This window comes from Scomber scombrus, chromosome 23 (assembly GCF_963691925.1).
Source record: "Scomber scombrus chromosome 23, fScoSco1.1, whole genome shotgun sequence".
NCBI lineage: Eukaryota > Metazoa > Chordata > Actinopteri > Scombriformes > Scombridae > Scomber > Scomber scombrus.
The window spans coordinates 11,747,425-11,763,171 of record NC_084992.1 but is presented as its reverse complement, the minus strand read 5'-3'; the positions used below and the strand labels follow the sequence as shown (position 1 = coordinate 11,763,171).

The 15,747-nt window shown below is 39.4% G+C and overlaps 1 protein-coding gene across 1 annotated transcript in view; it reads left to right on the top strand.

Annotated features, from left to right (window-relative positions):
- The first annotated feature begins 2,373 nt into the window (after positions 1–2,373).
- Positions 2,374–15,747, top strand: part of arap2 (ArfGAP with RhoGAP domain, ankyrin repeat and PH domain 2) — a 131,945-nt gene continuing 118,571 nt past the window's right edge. Inside the window, 7 exon segments of the mRNA XM_062444397.1 lie at positions 2,374–2,497; positions 5,131–6,023; positions 7,171–7,253; positions 10,149–10,225; positions 10,539–10,603; positions 11,270–11,638; positions 12,573–12,642. Coding sequence (XP_062300381.1) covers positions 5,215–6,023; positions 7,171–7,253; positions 10,149–10,225; positions 10,539–10,603; positions 11,270–11,638; positions 12,573–12,642 — 1,473 coding nt within the window. The 5' untranslated portion in view covers positions 2,374–2,497; positions 5,131–5,214.

The following is a 15,747-nucleotide window of genomic DNA, read 5'->3' as shown; positions in this document are numbered from 1 at the left end:
GCTATCCTAGTTTACAGGAGCCAATACTGTATTTATATGGCTGCCAGCAGTAAAACATGTTGCCAAGGCGACCCCTGGAGGCGTGGCAGGGAGGGACAAAAGAGGAGCCTTACAGAAAAAGACAAAGTGCTGTCCTCCAGACGTCTCATCCTTCTCCTCTATTCTTTCTGTCACTCATTTTACGGCTGTCTGCATGGGGGAAGACATCAGCTCTTCAACTTTAACCACTCCTGCATCTTTCAAGAACACAGCTGGCTGTTACTCAGTGATGAATCACAGAATATTTGATTCATCAAAGATGAGAAATGTTGCTTTTTTGATGGATTGTGGAGTTGGTAGTGAAACACTTTGGTTGGACATCTTGTCTTTTTTCCCAGCAAACATTTTCAGGCATTTCAGGACAACCACAGCAAGTTTAACTATAACCTTAACAATGTGTCCCTTAAGCCATGACAGTGTGACAACATGACATTGAAACTGAAGCACTTACATGAATTCAGTCATCGTTAATTTGATCATTTACACATGTGCTGTTCTTATGAAATGTCAAAATGTCTCCTGTGAAAAAGGTCTGTTTTAACTCTGATATCATAGTCACAGCAGCCTTGAAGCTGCAGTGCTCTGTCACCATCATGTGGCTGATTCTGCACATTGCACATTTCTTACATTTTGTACATGTTATACTAATGATAGTTAATTTATACTACCTACTATTATTACTAATAATATTTAATAAAACTCATTTTTTCATGCACCTTTTCCCTTTAGATGTTGGTAATGCTTTATTTACATCTAATCTAATCATCTATTTTTAAACCTTAACCCTTACATCTATCTATCTATCTATCTATCTATCTATCTATCTATCTATCTATCTATCTATCTATCTATCTATCTATCTATCTATCTATCTATCTATCTATCTATCTATCTATCTATCTATCTATCTATCTATCTATCTATCTATCTATCTATCTGTCTATCTGTGTATGTGTGTGTAGTAGTAGTTAACTGGCATCTTGACCTTAACCTTAACAATTACATTCTCTGCAATTTAACTGACTGTGTTTTACATTAGTCTTTCTTTGAAAGAAAATTGAAAATGAAAATGAAATTAGTGCATTTCCCCTAATGACATTATTCGAAGAATGAACAGTTACCGAAAAGCTACTTTTAGGAAATTGTTGAAAACATGTTGAAACAACTAACAGCTACATCCCCCTTTTTCTTATAAATTGCACCAGCCTTTCTGTAAATGTCCTAAAGTAATTTTTCCTTACAGTTTTTGTATTCTTTTGTATGGTCTATTCTTATTTATTTGATATGTATTTAGTTTTAATCTATCATTATAATAATCAGTAGCAGTAACAATAGTAGTAGTAGTTTTAGTAGTGTTTCAGTAAATCAAATCTCATAAAGCAATATAACCTATCATAGCCTATGTATGTTCATGTACTAACTGTGATTAGTCTGTCCTTTTTCTTTCTGTCACCAACGTATAATGTTACACTATGTATATCTGTGGATCTGGAGCACAAACCCTGACTACTAATCAACAGTCGCATACAATTCAATGTTATACTGCATGCTACAGTCCCATGTTATAATTTAATTAAAACTTTAATCCTACCGACAGCAGTACTCAAAGACCCCCAAAGGTATAATGTCCGTTATATATCATAGATGCTTTATTCTATCATCCCAATTGTTCATGACTTTGTTAATCAATGTGTTCCTAATGACTTCATATCATTGTGTTCTGTTTCTGTTTTAATTAGGGCTTTTTAACACCAATGTATTTAGGTCCCCTGGGGGCACTATATTTTCATTTTACACAATATACTATTTGGCTATTGTTTTTATTTCTTACAGTAGTTTATTCTTGGGGACCCCAGTCAGTATGGCTTTGTTTGTTAAATATGTTGGTAGGATGAGGGTTAAACAAGTAATGATGGATTAAAAACAATGAAAGAAAATGTGTTCTTATTCCCCAGGGCTCATTTCATCAAGTGTGCCAGGGAGCCCACTGCATTCCTGCCTCAGCTGAATGAGTATCTTGGAAGTTCAGGATCAAGCTGGGACATGCAAGTGTTCCCAGGAAACACATCACAAGTGCACAACTACAAACACACTTTTTTCTTCTTCTTCTATTTAAATCGTGAAAACTGGCACCCTGAGCACAAAGCAACACTTTTCAGACCTAACTTACAATGAGGCCAACCAGATCATTGACACTTTTACAACCTGTAGTGTTTATTATGCTGTACTGGTAGTAGAAATGAAGTTGAAGGGAACCACTCACTCTAAACTTCTGGCTGTGTGCTGAAATGGGCGTGGAGTAGTCTAACTCTCAGTGCTTCACCAGTAAGGGAACGGAAACAGACGAGTTGGGGACCTGAGGCAGCCAGCGGAGACTCTGAGCGGCAAAATATGACAGAAAGTGGACCCGGCAGCGGTGTGCGGATGATGCCCGAGGTTCCCTGTCTTTAACCCGCAGGTAAGCTCTGCTGACCTCCAGCGAGGACGCTCGTTAACGTGTTACGTCATTTATTTATCAAAAGCCGAGTAAAGTGGGCACGAGGCAGAGACAAACTAGTCATTTTTTCACGCGTCATATTTGGAAGTTAATACAGGTGTTTTAAGTGGTGATCTGTATCATTTATCGGCAATTTAAGCTGTTATAAGAAAGTGAAAGAAGCTGCGTCAGTCAGACTTTTATGGCATCTGTTTCATTATATTCATAGTTGTGAAATACCTTTTTTTTTCTCCTCTTTTTTTTTGTAGCTGCGATTGTAAACACATATAAGCACATCTCACACGTGCACTACCATACCAATGACAACACATTTGACAACAACATTTGTGGAGTGATAACTTTATAAGACTTAGCCTATATTTACTTCACTCTTCTGACATTCTTGTGTGGGCAGTTCACACAGTTTAAAAGTGGAAGCACGGTTCAGTGGTATTTTCAGTTGCCCTTGCTCACAGGTACTTTCTTTTTTCTTCTTCAAACCAGGAAGGGGACACAAGTTGGACTTTGTTCAAAGTTAGCTGGCAGGGTGGGATGTGCAGAAGTATGAGGTAGGTGTGTGTGTAGCCATGCAGGCATGGGCGTGCATGCTGTGACTCACTCCTTACACTGGGTAACCATAGCCTACCTGTGGAAGGCCGCTAGGCAGGGTGTAGCGCAGACACACACTTCTGTGTTGGCTGCCTTCCAGACATACCTGACATGAGGAAACAATAACTTGAATGCTTTGATCAGTTGTCAAATTGTAGGCCAGTGAATAGTGTGTTTGTTTAGTATTTGTGTTTGTTGCCTCCATTTGATTCTTCACATCTACAGACAAAGTGCTCCATATTATATTCTCATGCCTGCCTGGCATGTTCAAGCTGTTTATCTTGTGAAGTTCTCTTTTAGCTCTTTGCTATTGATCTACACACTCTGTGGGTTTTGACAGCGGGCAGTAGCTGTGGATCATAACTCCTCTATCCAGCCCTTAATAATGTTTTTTGTATTTGCTGGCCTCATAGTGTGTAGTTTTGTGTTTATGTGCAGTCGTGTGAGTGGGTGTATAAACACTGAAAGGCTGAGAAGTGGAGCAAGCCAGGTCAAATGTGCCAGCAAGCATTGGCGTGTGCCTGTAATGGCTGTGAGCCAATACAGGTCCCTGCATGTTAATGCTGCAGCATATTATATTTTATAATAAAGACGTAGCACGGACGTTTTTTACCTGAATCCACAATGCTAAAAATAAAGCAATGTTGCTTCCAGCAACAGCTGTAATGTGTTTGCTCAAGACTTCAAAGGTCTCTGAACACAAATGAACACAATGATGACCTTTGTGCATGGATGCTGCAGTTTTATGCACAACAATCATTATTTTAGTACAGCAATGTTTCAGAGAGAAAGAGATGCTATACAATTTAATGCAGGGTTCATGTTAAAAATATGTTGTATATAATGGTCAGTTTCTGTTCTTGTTTATTCTGTGAACTGCTTACATAATAAAGCAAACAAATATATACACATGCGCATGCTGCAAGAGTTTGTTTACTTGAAAGCAGAAGTAACACTTCATGTGCCCTGTGTACTATTAGGCTTGTATCTCGAAAGAGGAGAAGTGGACATGACAAGATGATGATGATGATGTGCCTTCCTGTGGGTGTGAGTGAGAGGTAGATAGATAGGAGGAGAGAGAGAGAGAGAGAGAGAGAACACATTTCTGCAACACTATTCATTGGTGCTTGACTATGAAAAGATGGTGTGAATGCATCAGGAAACAGACAGTTCAACTAAAGGTTATTATACGTTGTCAGGCAATGAGCTGCGACGCAAAGCTTGGATTTTTGAAGTGTACTGTGGTAAGTACTGCAAAAAAAAGGAAACTGGGGTCAATTATGTGCCTTTCTGTAGGAATTCATTTTGTGTGTTGTTTAATTCAAGTGTCAGACAAAAAGGAAAGTAACTAAAACCTGACCATAGAGACACTATGGTGGTGGTATACTGTTTCCTCATAGCTGTTTCCTGCTATTTCATCCAGAAGTGTTGCAAATTTTGGTGTGGTTATGCTGGCTGGCAGTTTTTTTAAAACTGGTTGAATGTAGTGCAGATATACACCTTTTTTTTTTTTTTACAGTAAGGTTAAAGGAATAATTTCACATTTTCGGAAATTCTCTAATTTGCCTTCTTGTTCGATGAGATGATTGATTCTACTCTCATATATGTACAGTAAATATGAAGGTGCAGCCAGGAGATGTTATCTTAATGTAAAATCTACATATCAGCACCCCTAACATTTCACAAATGAATACCTTTTATGTAGTTTGTTTAATTTATACAAAAATCAAAGTGTATTTCCTGCTCAGTGCACAGCTTGGTATTTTTGTACGTGTTAAATATACTAGGTATACCATATTCATTAGTAAGCTTTAGAAGTGCTGTTAGTTGGATTTTTTGCTTCTTGTTTTTATGCTAAGCTAAGCTAACTATCTTTAGGCTGACGCTAGGCTGATTTCCCATGAAGTCAGACTATTCCTTTAATGATGTCATTTAAATTCTTCACCTGCAGACCTTCCCTGTCAGACAATTATTAATATCCGCTCTCTCTGTTTCTGTGTCAACAGTTCAAAGCTGGACCACAAAATCCTCTTAAGTTTCTTACATTCATCAGCTTCTTCCTGATGTGGCAGATGTAAGACTAGAGCATCATGTTGGAGCCTCCAGAGCCCAGCCAGGAGATTGAGGACTGGCTATGCACCCTCCGCCTGTCCCAGTACACCCTATATTTCCAGCAGAAAGGCTACCACATTCTGGGAGACTGCAAAGACCTCACAGATGAATGCCTCTTGGAGCTCAGAGTGTTTCCAACAGGCCATCGTAGACGCATCCTCCGCAGTTTGGAAGCACTCGGTGTGAAGCAGCAGAGTGGGGGAGAGGAAGATGAAGAGGGAGGGCAAGAGAATGGAAGGGGTCGGAGGAAACCTGCGCTATACCCAAGACATATTTTCATGTACGATAAAAAGAGGGGGACTTCATGTCCACACCCTCAGTCAGGAGTCAAGGACAAGAATCAGTATGGTTTGGAAGGGTGTCAGACTTTGCCTCCAGGAGCAGGACTGGGATCAGAAATTGAGGACATCCCAGAGAGCAGATACGTCCGCCCGCCTTTACCGGCCCCGCGTAATCTCCAAAACATTCAAAAATCCACGTCTCAACATACCAGCGTCCTTGCCTCTGTGTTGTCCTCCAGCAGCAGCAGCAGCAGTGAGTCTATCAACATTTCTGAAATCCCTTCAGACTGGGAGGTTTCCTCAGAGGAGCCTTTGCTGTCTATTACCGACCCAACCCTGAGTGGAAACCAAAGAGATCTTCAATGCGAGATGGTGGAAAACTCCATCTATGAGTTGCAGGCAAGTTTTAAGGTTCCTAAAGGTCCACGGCCCACTCGCTCCTACCGGCTGAGGCACAGGCCTGTCCCTGAGATCCCAGATCATGTTGTGCCACCGTTTCTGGACAGGTATGGAGCTTAAAGTTAAATCAATAGAAAATGTGAGATATATGTTTATTGGTTATTGGTGAGAGTTGGACAAAAAGATTGATAGTTCTATGATGTATGTGCAGTACATATAATGCTACTGGCAGGGAGATGGTGAGCCTCTAAACCACCTCTAAAGCTTTCTATTTCCTGTTTGTGCCATAGTGTAGAAACAACAATTTACAGGGAATTATGGGGCAGACTATTTCTTGTCCAGAGTCTCCAGGAAATTACCAGTTGTGATCAAGAAACAGATTGGCGTAAAAACAAAAGCTATGGACAGAGTAGGGCTGGGTATTGTTTAAAAAATGATGACACCTGTAACCAACCCAAGTACCATAAAGTGATACAGATACCAATTGAGTACTTAATTTTATACCCATCGCCCACAACCCATTAAATTGAAGAACGTTTGCGTTGATTGACTGTGAGCAAGTCCATACAAATAGTCCAATTATCTAGCTCTGAGTGCAAAAATAATCTATTGCAGGTATTGTTTGACGGGAGACGTTTTAATACTACTTGGTATTGATTTATTTCAGTCGATACCTTAAAGGTATTGAGTATCGACACCGAGCCCTAGGAACGAGCCAAGCTAGCTGTTTTGCCCCTCTTCCAGTCTTTGTGCTGAGCTAAGCTAAGCGTCTTCTAGCCGTAGCTTCATTTTTACCATAAAGAAATTAAATTTGTATCAATCTTCTTAGCAAGAAAGAGGAATACGCATATTTCCCAGTATGAAATATTAATGTTCTAAACTAATTTTCTAAGTTTAAGCATAACTTGGGACTTATCAGAACTGATATGCTTTTTTTGAGAATAAAACAAGAAGAGTGCCACAGGAGAAATATGCTTGATATGAACAGGAAAACAGGACTGACTTTCTTTATTTTCAGATTTAAACTTATAGAGAACCTGTAACCTTTAATTTCATATTGAACTTTATCTTTGATGTACAGTAACAATCCTAATGCCCTTTTCCATAGTTCTGAACTTCTGAACTGGGAAACTAACTTCAGAGTTTCACATCTCTATTCTGAACGCCTTTATGTTTATGTTTACATGCTACCGACTGTAATTTTCCATGCGCTGCATTGGTGGTTCTAATCCACTGATTTTTCTTCTTCCTCAGGAGCGCACCACCAGCGCAAACAACCAGCCCTGAACACCTAACCGGCTTCGAAGGTCCCACCGGTGCAAACGGCATACAGAAAGGTACACACAGTCTTTCAGCTGCATCCGCTTCATCTCTGCCATGAATATTTCATTTGGCAGTAGAGTCAGCAGTGCCTGTTGTTTGCCCGGATGAAAGAAGGGAGAGGAGATGATGGTATTGTGTGGGTGGGGTGGAGGTATCGTGGGAAACGGCGTCGCCCCTGATTCAAGCATACATCTCACAGGGAATATGCTCTCTCACATCTTGTCCCTCAGCGAGACGCTAGTGTGTTTTCCTGTCGCCGGCCTTTTTAGAAGTTTTTTAGAAGTTGTTTAACTTTGCTAACAACACAAAGGCTTGTAGTACAACCAGAACAGATATGTTCTGAATTTGTCTTCTTCCCTGGCTGTATTGACTGGACGTATCAGACCGATATGTCCCATTTGGCAGGGTAATACGTGAGCTGCTTTATGTGCTAAGGTAGATGTGTTCTCCTAGGTTGAAATGGTGCTTGCCTGTGATGACAGTGTGCATGGATTTGTGTTGAAAACCCTGTAAATATATATATGTCAGTCTTATTGGGACCATATCTGACCATATTGTGATGTTCCCTCCTCTTGTCGTCTACAGTGAGTGTATCAACAGATTTCTACACTTAAACTCCCCTCACGTTTCTTTTTTGGCTTCACCTTCACTCCTTTTACTCCTTTTTCTGTGTACCTTCACCGAAGCAGTCCCTTGGCAGGCCTTGTTTTCCAACTTTATCTCTGTGTGGAACAAGACAGGGACTAAAGGGAAGAAGAGAGGAAGGCAACTGATGTGGGTTGGGAGGCACGAAGAGGACATGGATGCAAAACAGGCTGAGAGACGGACAAAGAAAGGGAGCCAAGGCAGTCCCAGAGCAGGGAACAGGGAGCTTGACTAGCAAGCTAAATCTCACTTCACAGCAAGGTCTAGCAAGGCATTGTTTGACATATCATTTTACCAAAGCATATTTGGAGGGGTTTATTCCTAGATGAGATCCAAAACTTTAAAAGTATGCAGTGTAGGTGCAGAGAATGACTGTTTCACTCAAAAGTCGAAACAATCGAAACTTGCTATTGGAGGCTGGCTTGAGGCTTTTTTCTTTAGCAGGCTTTAAAGACAAAGTAACAAACTGAAGCACACCAAAAATAAGCATCCATTTGAATTTTGTATCTCCTGTACACCAGAATGTATTGACACGCTTTGGTGTTTTACTATTTCATCTTGTGAGATTTTTCTCTCTTTTTATATCAGTATTTTAAAGTTTTGGGTTATGAACTCTTGGTCAGACAAAACAAACAATATGAAGACAAAGTGGAAGCAACAACAAATCATTTTATAGATTAAACAATTAGTAATGTTTTCAGTTAATTAATGTAGCAGTTATTCATTTTATTTAAAATCTAACATTTGAATTAGCATTCAACACAAAGTACAGCTGACACTGATAGGCATTTTACTTTTACTTTACTTTTTGAAATGTATACTGTGTATTGGCTTTCTGAGGATATTGTCTTGCACAAACAAATCATTTTTTAAAGACTTTCCAGAGCGTTCTAACCATCTCACAGTCTTTACCAGATGATGGCTCAGTTGGCATATTTCCCCCCAGTTCACTGGGGAATTCAGAACTCATGACTAACATGCTAAACTGTTTGGTGACTAATTTAAATTCAGGTGGCAGGTTGTTTCCTCCCTCCATGCTTAGTGTCGGAGTGACACAGACAAGCAGTAATAACAAAGTGACGTATAACTCCCTCACTTAAAAGAGGCGAGACTTCATTCAGAACAAAATCAATCTCCTCACTAACTCTGAGCTGATGGCTTCCCAGACTGCGACTTGAGAGAGTCTGGTCAGGAGCAGATAAAGAAGCAGCATGGTCGACTTACAGAAACAAAGACAAAATCCCAAGACCCGGCCAGTGAGGGAACAATAAAAAGAATCAGACAGGAATTGAGTACAGTAGCGTCCGGCGGCCCTGGAAGAGAATCGCGAGTGGCCTGAAGGTCGGCTGATAGATGATGATTGAGGGTTGCTGTGTGCCCACCAGGCATGTCCATAGAGAGGGCTGCTGTGTTGGAATGAATTCTATCATCAAGTAAACTGACCCCTTCATAAAGCTTACCAAGCCCAGTACATGCCCTTTGTTCCCCTCTGTAATGGTCCAGATTGTTTGGATCTGTGAGTTGGTGTCTGTAAAGCTTTAAGAAGGAGCACATTCACATCTGTATGGATGTGAGTTTGTGTCTATGCCTTGTTTGCACTTATTTGACTGTTCATCCTTTCATGTCTGTGTTGGTCTCAAAGCATCTTTATGTGTCTGAGGGTGTTTCGATCTTCATACGCCACTTTCTAAGTGCATTTCTGTTTCTCGTCAGTGTCTTTGTGTGTGTCTAGCCCGTGGCGGCGTTTTCTGGCCCTCACCATCCTCAGGAGAGGGGGGTGTCATTTTTCACAGTGACAGGCAGTGGCCCACGCAGGGTGGCCTCGGGTCTCCAGACTAATAGTGTCTGGCCAGCATCTCTCCTCTCTTCTTCTTCCTTGCCTGCACCGACCACAGACCACGGTCCCTGTAAGAGCAAAGTCAGAGAAATGGCCTTGGCAGACACTCAGGCTGTTTGATACAGACTGAGGAGGATCATACTCCCAGTTGGGCAGGGAAGAGGCAGAGGCAGAGAGATAGGCATGCTAAAACAAAATTTAATTGGTTTACTGGCTTGCATGGATCAAGGGTTGGCACATTTATTCAGATCAATGAGTTAGTTTAATCAAAGGGCACTATAACATCTGATGGGTTTAAAATTCAACTGGAACAATTCTGTTAAGCTCCTTACTTTCATTCACCACATTGAGGCCTTCACACTGTATTGTGCAACTTTCAATGCCGTGACAAAACCACTGTTGTGTTGTCTCTGTGTGTCCTTTTTAGCTCCACTTCAAAGAACGTTGACGCCCATTGCTCCCTATGGAGAAACGTTCCTGTACAACAGACGAGAAAGTGTTCCGGTAAGACCTTATACACTTCCACTCGTGGACAGTGAATAGCAGCTTGCCAAAGAGGAACAGACATTTCTCAGATCTTTAACACTATCAGCGGTGTTGCAGCCACAATCTACACACTAAACTTCCCTCTGTGTAAATGTTGTCACACATAGCAGAGTGTAAAATGTGCCTGTTTCAGTTTGCTCCCTGAGGTTAATAGAAATGTCACCTAGCCACTAAAGTTAACATAGCTTAGTGCACCAACAAGATAACATTGTCTAACTGAAACATGGACACTTTCTTTTCATCTGATGCTAATCTCTTCTATGTTCTATAGGACCAAGGAGGTAAAGAAGTGTTACAGAAGGGTTTTAAGGACAAGATAAAACAGAAAAAACTGAGGTACGGTATGCTGATATATGCGGTTCAGATGTTCAGAAAGAGAACTACTGATTCCATGTTTAATAAGTCTCAGGGTCAACATATGGTAAACAACAATAGAATCATATCATGTTTTAGTACATCACATGGTTAAGCAAATGCAGTCCTGAAAATAGTGGTTTCAACCCCCACTCAAAGCACAAAATGATGTAATCTGCTTTCATGCATCTTTGCAAGCTGGTGTGATGTTTTAAAATTGCCCGGTATTGAATATTCGGATGCAAATATTTGGCCACATCTTAAAAAGTGAGTGCATCACTAAATACTGTAGATGCAATTTTTGGGGAGAGAGAAATAGTTATAATTTTTGAGGAACAATTATATCTGCTCTAGTTATATACAGAAGTAGGCCTTCTTAAAGGAAATGACTGAAACAGTTAAGTTGTAGCCGGACAGATAAACAATTAACTGAAACTTGCTATCTGGGCTCCCCAAAGCTGAGGAGAACTGCAGAGTTGGGTGGTTAGGATTCATACCAGCGATGCCTTTCACGTTACACATTCTTATTGCATACATTTTTATTGTTAAAATATCAGTTATAGGCTAGTTGCTTTGAATTCACAAATTGTACATAAATAGATGAACATATTGTCACCTAACACATAATGTCGTATGTGCCCCATTTAGAAAAAAGATTCTCAAACAGAAAGATTCCAAGGAAAAAGATTCTCCTCCTGCTCCAGCTCCTCCAGACCACTACAAAGACGAATACTCGACAGTGGATGAGTGTGTCAGCATTTTGCCGCGATTCAGTTTTGACCAAAGTTGCACAGTAACCTCTGACGCTCTTGCTGTTAGCGCAGCGGCCCCTGGCACCATCTCTCAGGGCGGCTCCTTGATCATGGTGGAATGTGACCTCTACTCAGCGCCTGCAGATGCTCTGGGGATTGCGAGCAGAAATGCACTGCCCGATATTTCCCCATATGCATGCTTCTACGGAGCTCCTAAACACCAGGTGCTCAAAGTGGGTTGGCTGGACAAACTATCGCCTCAAGGGTAGGTTACAATACTCAAGCTTATAAATGCTATTAGACGCATTAGATTACATTTGAGATTCAGTTCAGATGATCAGACATTAGAAATTCTTTATGTGATGTAATGATACATAGATCTGCATGAAATCCTCTGCAGTAGAGCTGTTGACAGTCAGGTTCACAGCTCTGCAGCTCTGCATTGATCTGCATTTCCTGTTAAAATAAAATTAGTTTCTGTTCTCACTACGTTTTTGTGTGAATAATTTTACCTCAAATATATATGTGGTAAAAACTGTTGCTGCTCTGGAATGGTAAAGATCAATGCCCCAGCAACACTGCAACCACTGCTTCCTGTTATTTTGCAGGCCCTTTTCATTGCGCAATTAAAACTGATAAATGGTATTAGATACAGAAGCCTTAAGCAGATCTATTCATAATGCATAGCACAATCCAACAGATAGGAACTGGAAGACAGCCTTGTAGTATTGATATGCACAATAAATCGACTTCCGCTTAGTTTGGCCTTTTCTGGCTAAAAGACAGGACATTTTCTCTCCACTGTCTCTTGGAGCTGTGTATTTCACTGTTGCTCAAAGGCAGAACTATCAATCATTTACTTCCTTTTTATATTCTCCTTCAACACCTGATTTGCATAGGTTTGGCAAACTGCCCTTGGGCTGTTGAATATTCAAACTGAAAGTGGCCATTTGTTTTGATTATGCTAATTGACAGCTGTTGATACAACTCTTGACATTAATGAATCAATGGCAGTCTTGATGAAATATGAGTACCTGTTCAGAGCATATTTAGGGACTGGCTTACTGTTTTTGGATTTTCTTTCCTTTTGGCTCATTTCACTCGAAAACTGGCTTAGTTTGGTTGAATGAGCCAGATGGATTGAATTTGTTAGTGCAAAGAAGCACATTTTCACCTCACCCTTTCACCTTTCTTTACAGGAAGTGTGTTTTTCAGAGGAGGTGGGTGAGATTTGATGGCGAGAGTCTGGCCTACTACAACAATGACAAAGTAAGTGTGACATACACTCATTGTCATGGCTGCTAAAGCATAAAACCTTTTGCGTGCACACATGTTCACACACACAACCCTGCTGACGCACCCATAGAACCCACATTCACACTAGCAAAGACAGTTTCATATCTCCGTTGCAGCAATCTATACCACGAGAGGGTGAGCCAAGTTCTAAGTGTTCCCTTCTTTTTCTCCTCCTCCTCGTTCTTATTGTCATCATCATCATCATTAGCTTGGCAGGGTAAAGAATGAGGGCAAGGACGGAGCGACATTATGCCATGCATGACGGGCTAGCACTCTCTGTGCCCGTCCAGCCATACAGTAAAGTACATTGATGTTGGCACCTGACCAGTTCCTCGGGAAAGGGGAAGGAGAGGGAAGACTCTCCTCTCTTTTTTGACTCCCTCAGCATTTCTCCCCCTCATTGCATTTTTATTGAATTTCACTACAAAATTTGCAAATATTTTAAACAATAAAGTCCAAAAGTGTTAAAGTGCAGACATTTATAAAGTGCATAGAGTACAGTGATCGTGAATAAAGTCCATGGAAGGCACTGATATTCATTTATACTTCTCCGATGAAGGTCAAGTACAAGTACTTGTTTGATCACTGTGTCGATTACAGTCTGCTGTGTTACCATGACGCATCTTGTTTTACATCATTTTAAGCACACAATGCTTATAATTAATTGTATCAGTTCTGGATGTTTAGCAGTTTAACTTCTTTAATACAATACGCAACAGATTGATAACATAGATTAAAATGTACCTCAAACCATTTTCCGTTGATCTCAAACTTTCTGAGCTCTGTAACATCATCATCATAATCATCATTACAGCAAATAATTTAATATTGTTTTGTTGTTACATAACAGGAAGTCTTTCTGCAGATATCAGCTAATGTACAACCCTACTTTAATCACCTCTGTGCTGTCATAATTTTTTTCACTCCAGTCTATTTGTTAATGTTGGTACTGTGTAATAATGTATCATAAGCTCTGTATTCTTTGCTTTGGTACATTTATTCTCTTTTGGGGAATTCCCTGCTGTTCCCCAAATTAACCTGAAACGCTGTTGAGTGAAGGAAAGACATTTGATAAAAATGGATGCTTGAGTAGATGACCATTTTGACAATATTTACTCTTGTTTTGTAATTAATATGCCACCCCATTCCTGTACATCTTCTTTAATTTGACATATTTTTTTCACCAATTTCTTTCACCAAATTCACTGTAACATATATGACTGAATATTATAATTACGTGTTACTATTATGTTTTGTCTGTCATTCTCCGCTATGATCCAATCACTCCTGCTTTTTTGTGATTTAGATTGGCTCCAGATGCATTTTAATATAAAGTTAAAGGATTACTTAAAACATCCATCTCGGCCTGAAAGCAGTGCTAATATTGCAAGCATAAACAATAGCAGTAACTTCGCACACACGGCCTAAATGTGTTCCAGTAAAATGTTTGTCTTTGTTAATTTGTTTGATTAGGGGACTGATGGCTAAAATATATGAATTCATAATTATTTTAGCAAATATTTTATAGTGAGTATTAATGTTAATAAGATGTCTTTAATATTTATATTAGATTCATCACCTTTTTTATACAGTAAGCAAAAAGCAGCTTCATAAAAGAGTCCCTCATACAGCCACTGTGCAGAGTCAGACCTTGATTATACATTGAAGTGAGCATGTTTATGACTTCATCAACACACAGCTGATAAAACTCAGTGGGCCGTCTGGACCTTTTCCCATCATTTAATTGTTTGATGGTCTGTACAACCTCATCTTCTATCAGGCCAATAAGTGAAGTGAAAGTACACAGGTTATAATATGGGCTAGTTCTCAAAATGGTTTCACAATTGCAGTGTCAGTTTCTATCTACTTATATGCAGTTGCAATGCAATCTCTAATAACTTTCACAGAAAACAGCATCTTCATCATTGTTTTTATGAATTTAATGAGCTTAGTTCATAGTTCTTCTTCCAAATTTAATAGAATGAACATGGTTTCCTCTTTTATCTATTTCTGATTGTATACTGTATATGATATAGTTCATAGTTAAGGATGTCTGTTTGTGTTTTTAAGTTTAATACTGTTTTTTCATCTCTAGCTGATCTTTGTTTCATCTGCTTCAAACTAATATATTGATTTATTTAATTCTTAACATTTAAATATAAAGAAACTTCATATTCTATATTTTAGTTCTTCTTATGTACTTTATGTATCTCTTAAATCCGTTATCAAATCATCATATTTTAAACTCTGTGCATTAAGTTTCCAGAAATCTCTGTTTATTGAGGTTCCAGATGACAACAGTTTTAACCAAAAGATGGTCACAGAAATCATTTAAAACTGTTCCTTAGTGAGTTATTTTTTTATCCTTCTCTTTGCCTCCCTGTTCCTTTCATCACTCTCCTTTGAGCTGAGTTTGAAATTTCATTCGGCATTTCCTGCCTCCTCATCAAAAAGAGGGAGAGAAGGGTGGGGTTGGAGGAGAGTGTTGAGGGTTGAAAAAAGCAAAAACTTAAGAAAGATGCATGCACGACAACATTTTGACCTCCACCTGCGTAGTCCGGACAGTGTTGTTATTTTTTCCACAGCCTTTTTGTATTGATTCCATATTTAGAAGTGGTCATTGCTGCAGATTTAAATGAAGATGAATAGTGATCATAAACTGAGACAATGAAAACATTTAGAATTTTCATTCAAAGAAGTAGATTAAAATCAGCCAAGATGTTTCTGGTTAATTAGCTGAAAAGCAAACTGAAGAATTGTAGTTAAGACTGAGGCCAAGCTCAAGAAAGAGATATGAGAGCAGGTGGGGACTGAGTTTGAATCATCCTTTGTCACCATGGGGAAAATTACAGGCTTAGTGTTGATGCATCAAAACACATTTATCTCCCAAAAATTCTTACACACAGCAAATACTTTTAATATATATACCTTACAATCATTCATACATTAAAATCACTACAGCTTAAAAAGGGCAGTGAAAATGTTTTGCATTAGTACTTCACACTGTTCCAATACTAGTGTACTGTATCCTTTTATTGACGTTTTACTGTTTAATGTCAATCATCATCAAACTAATCT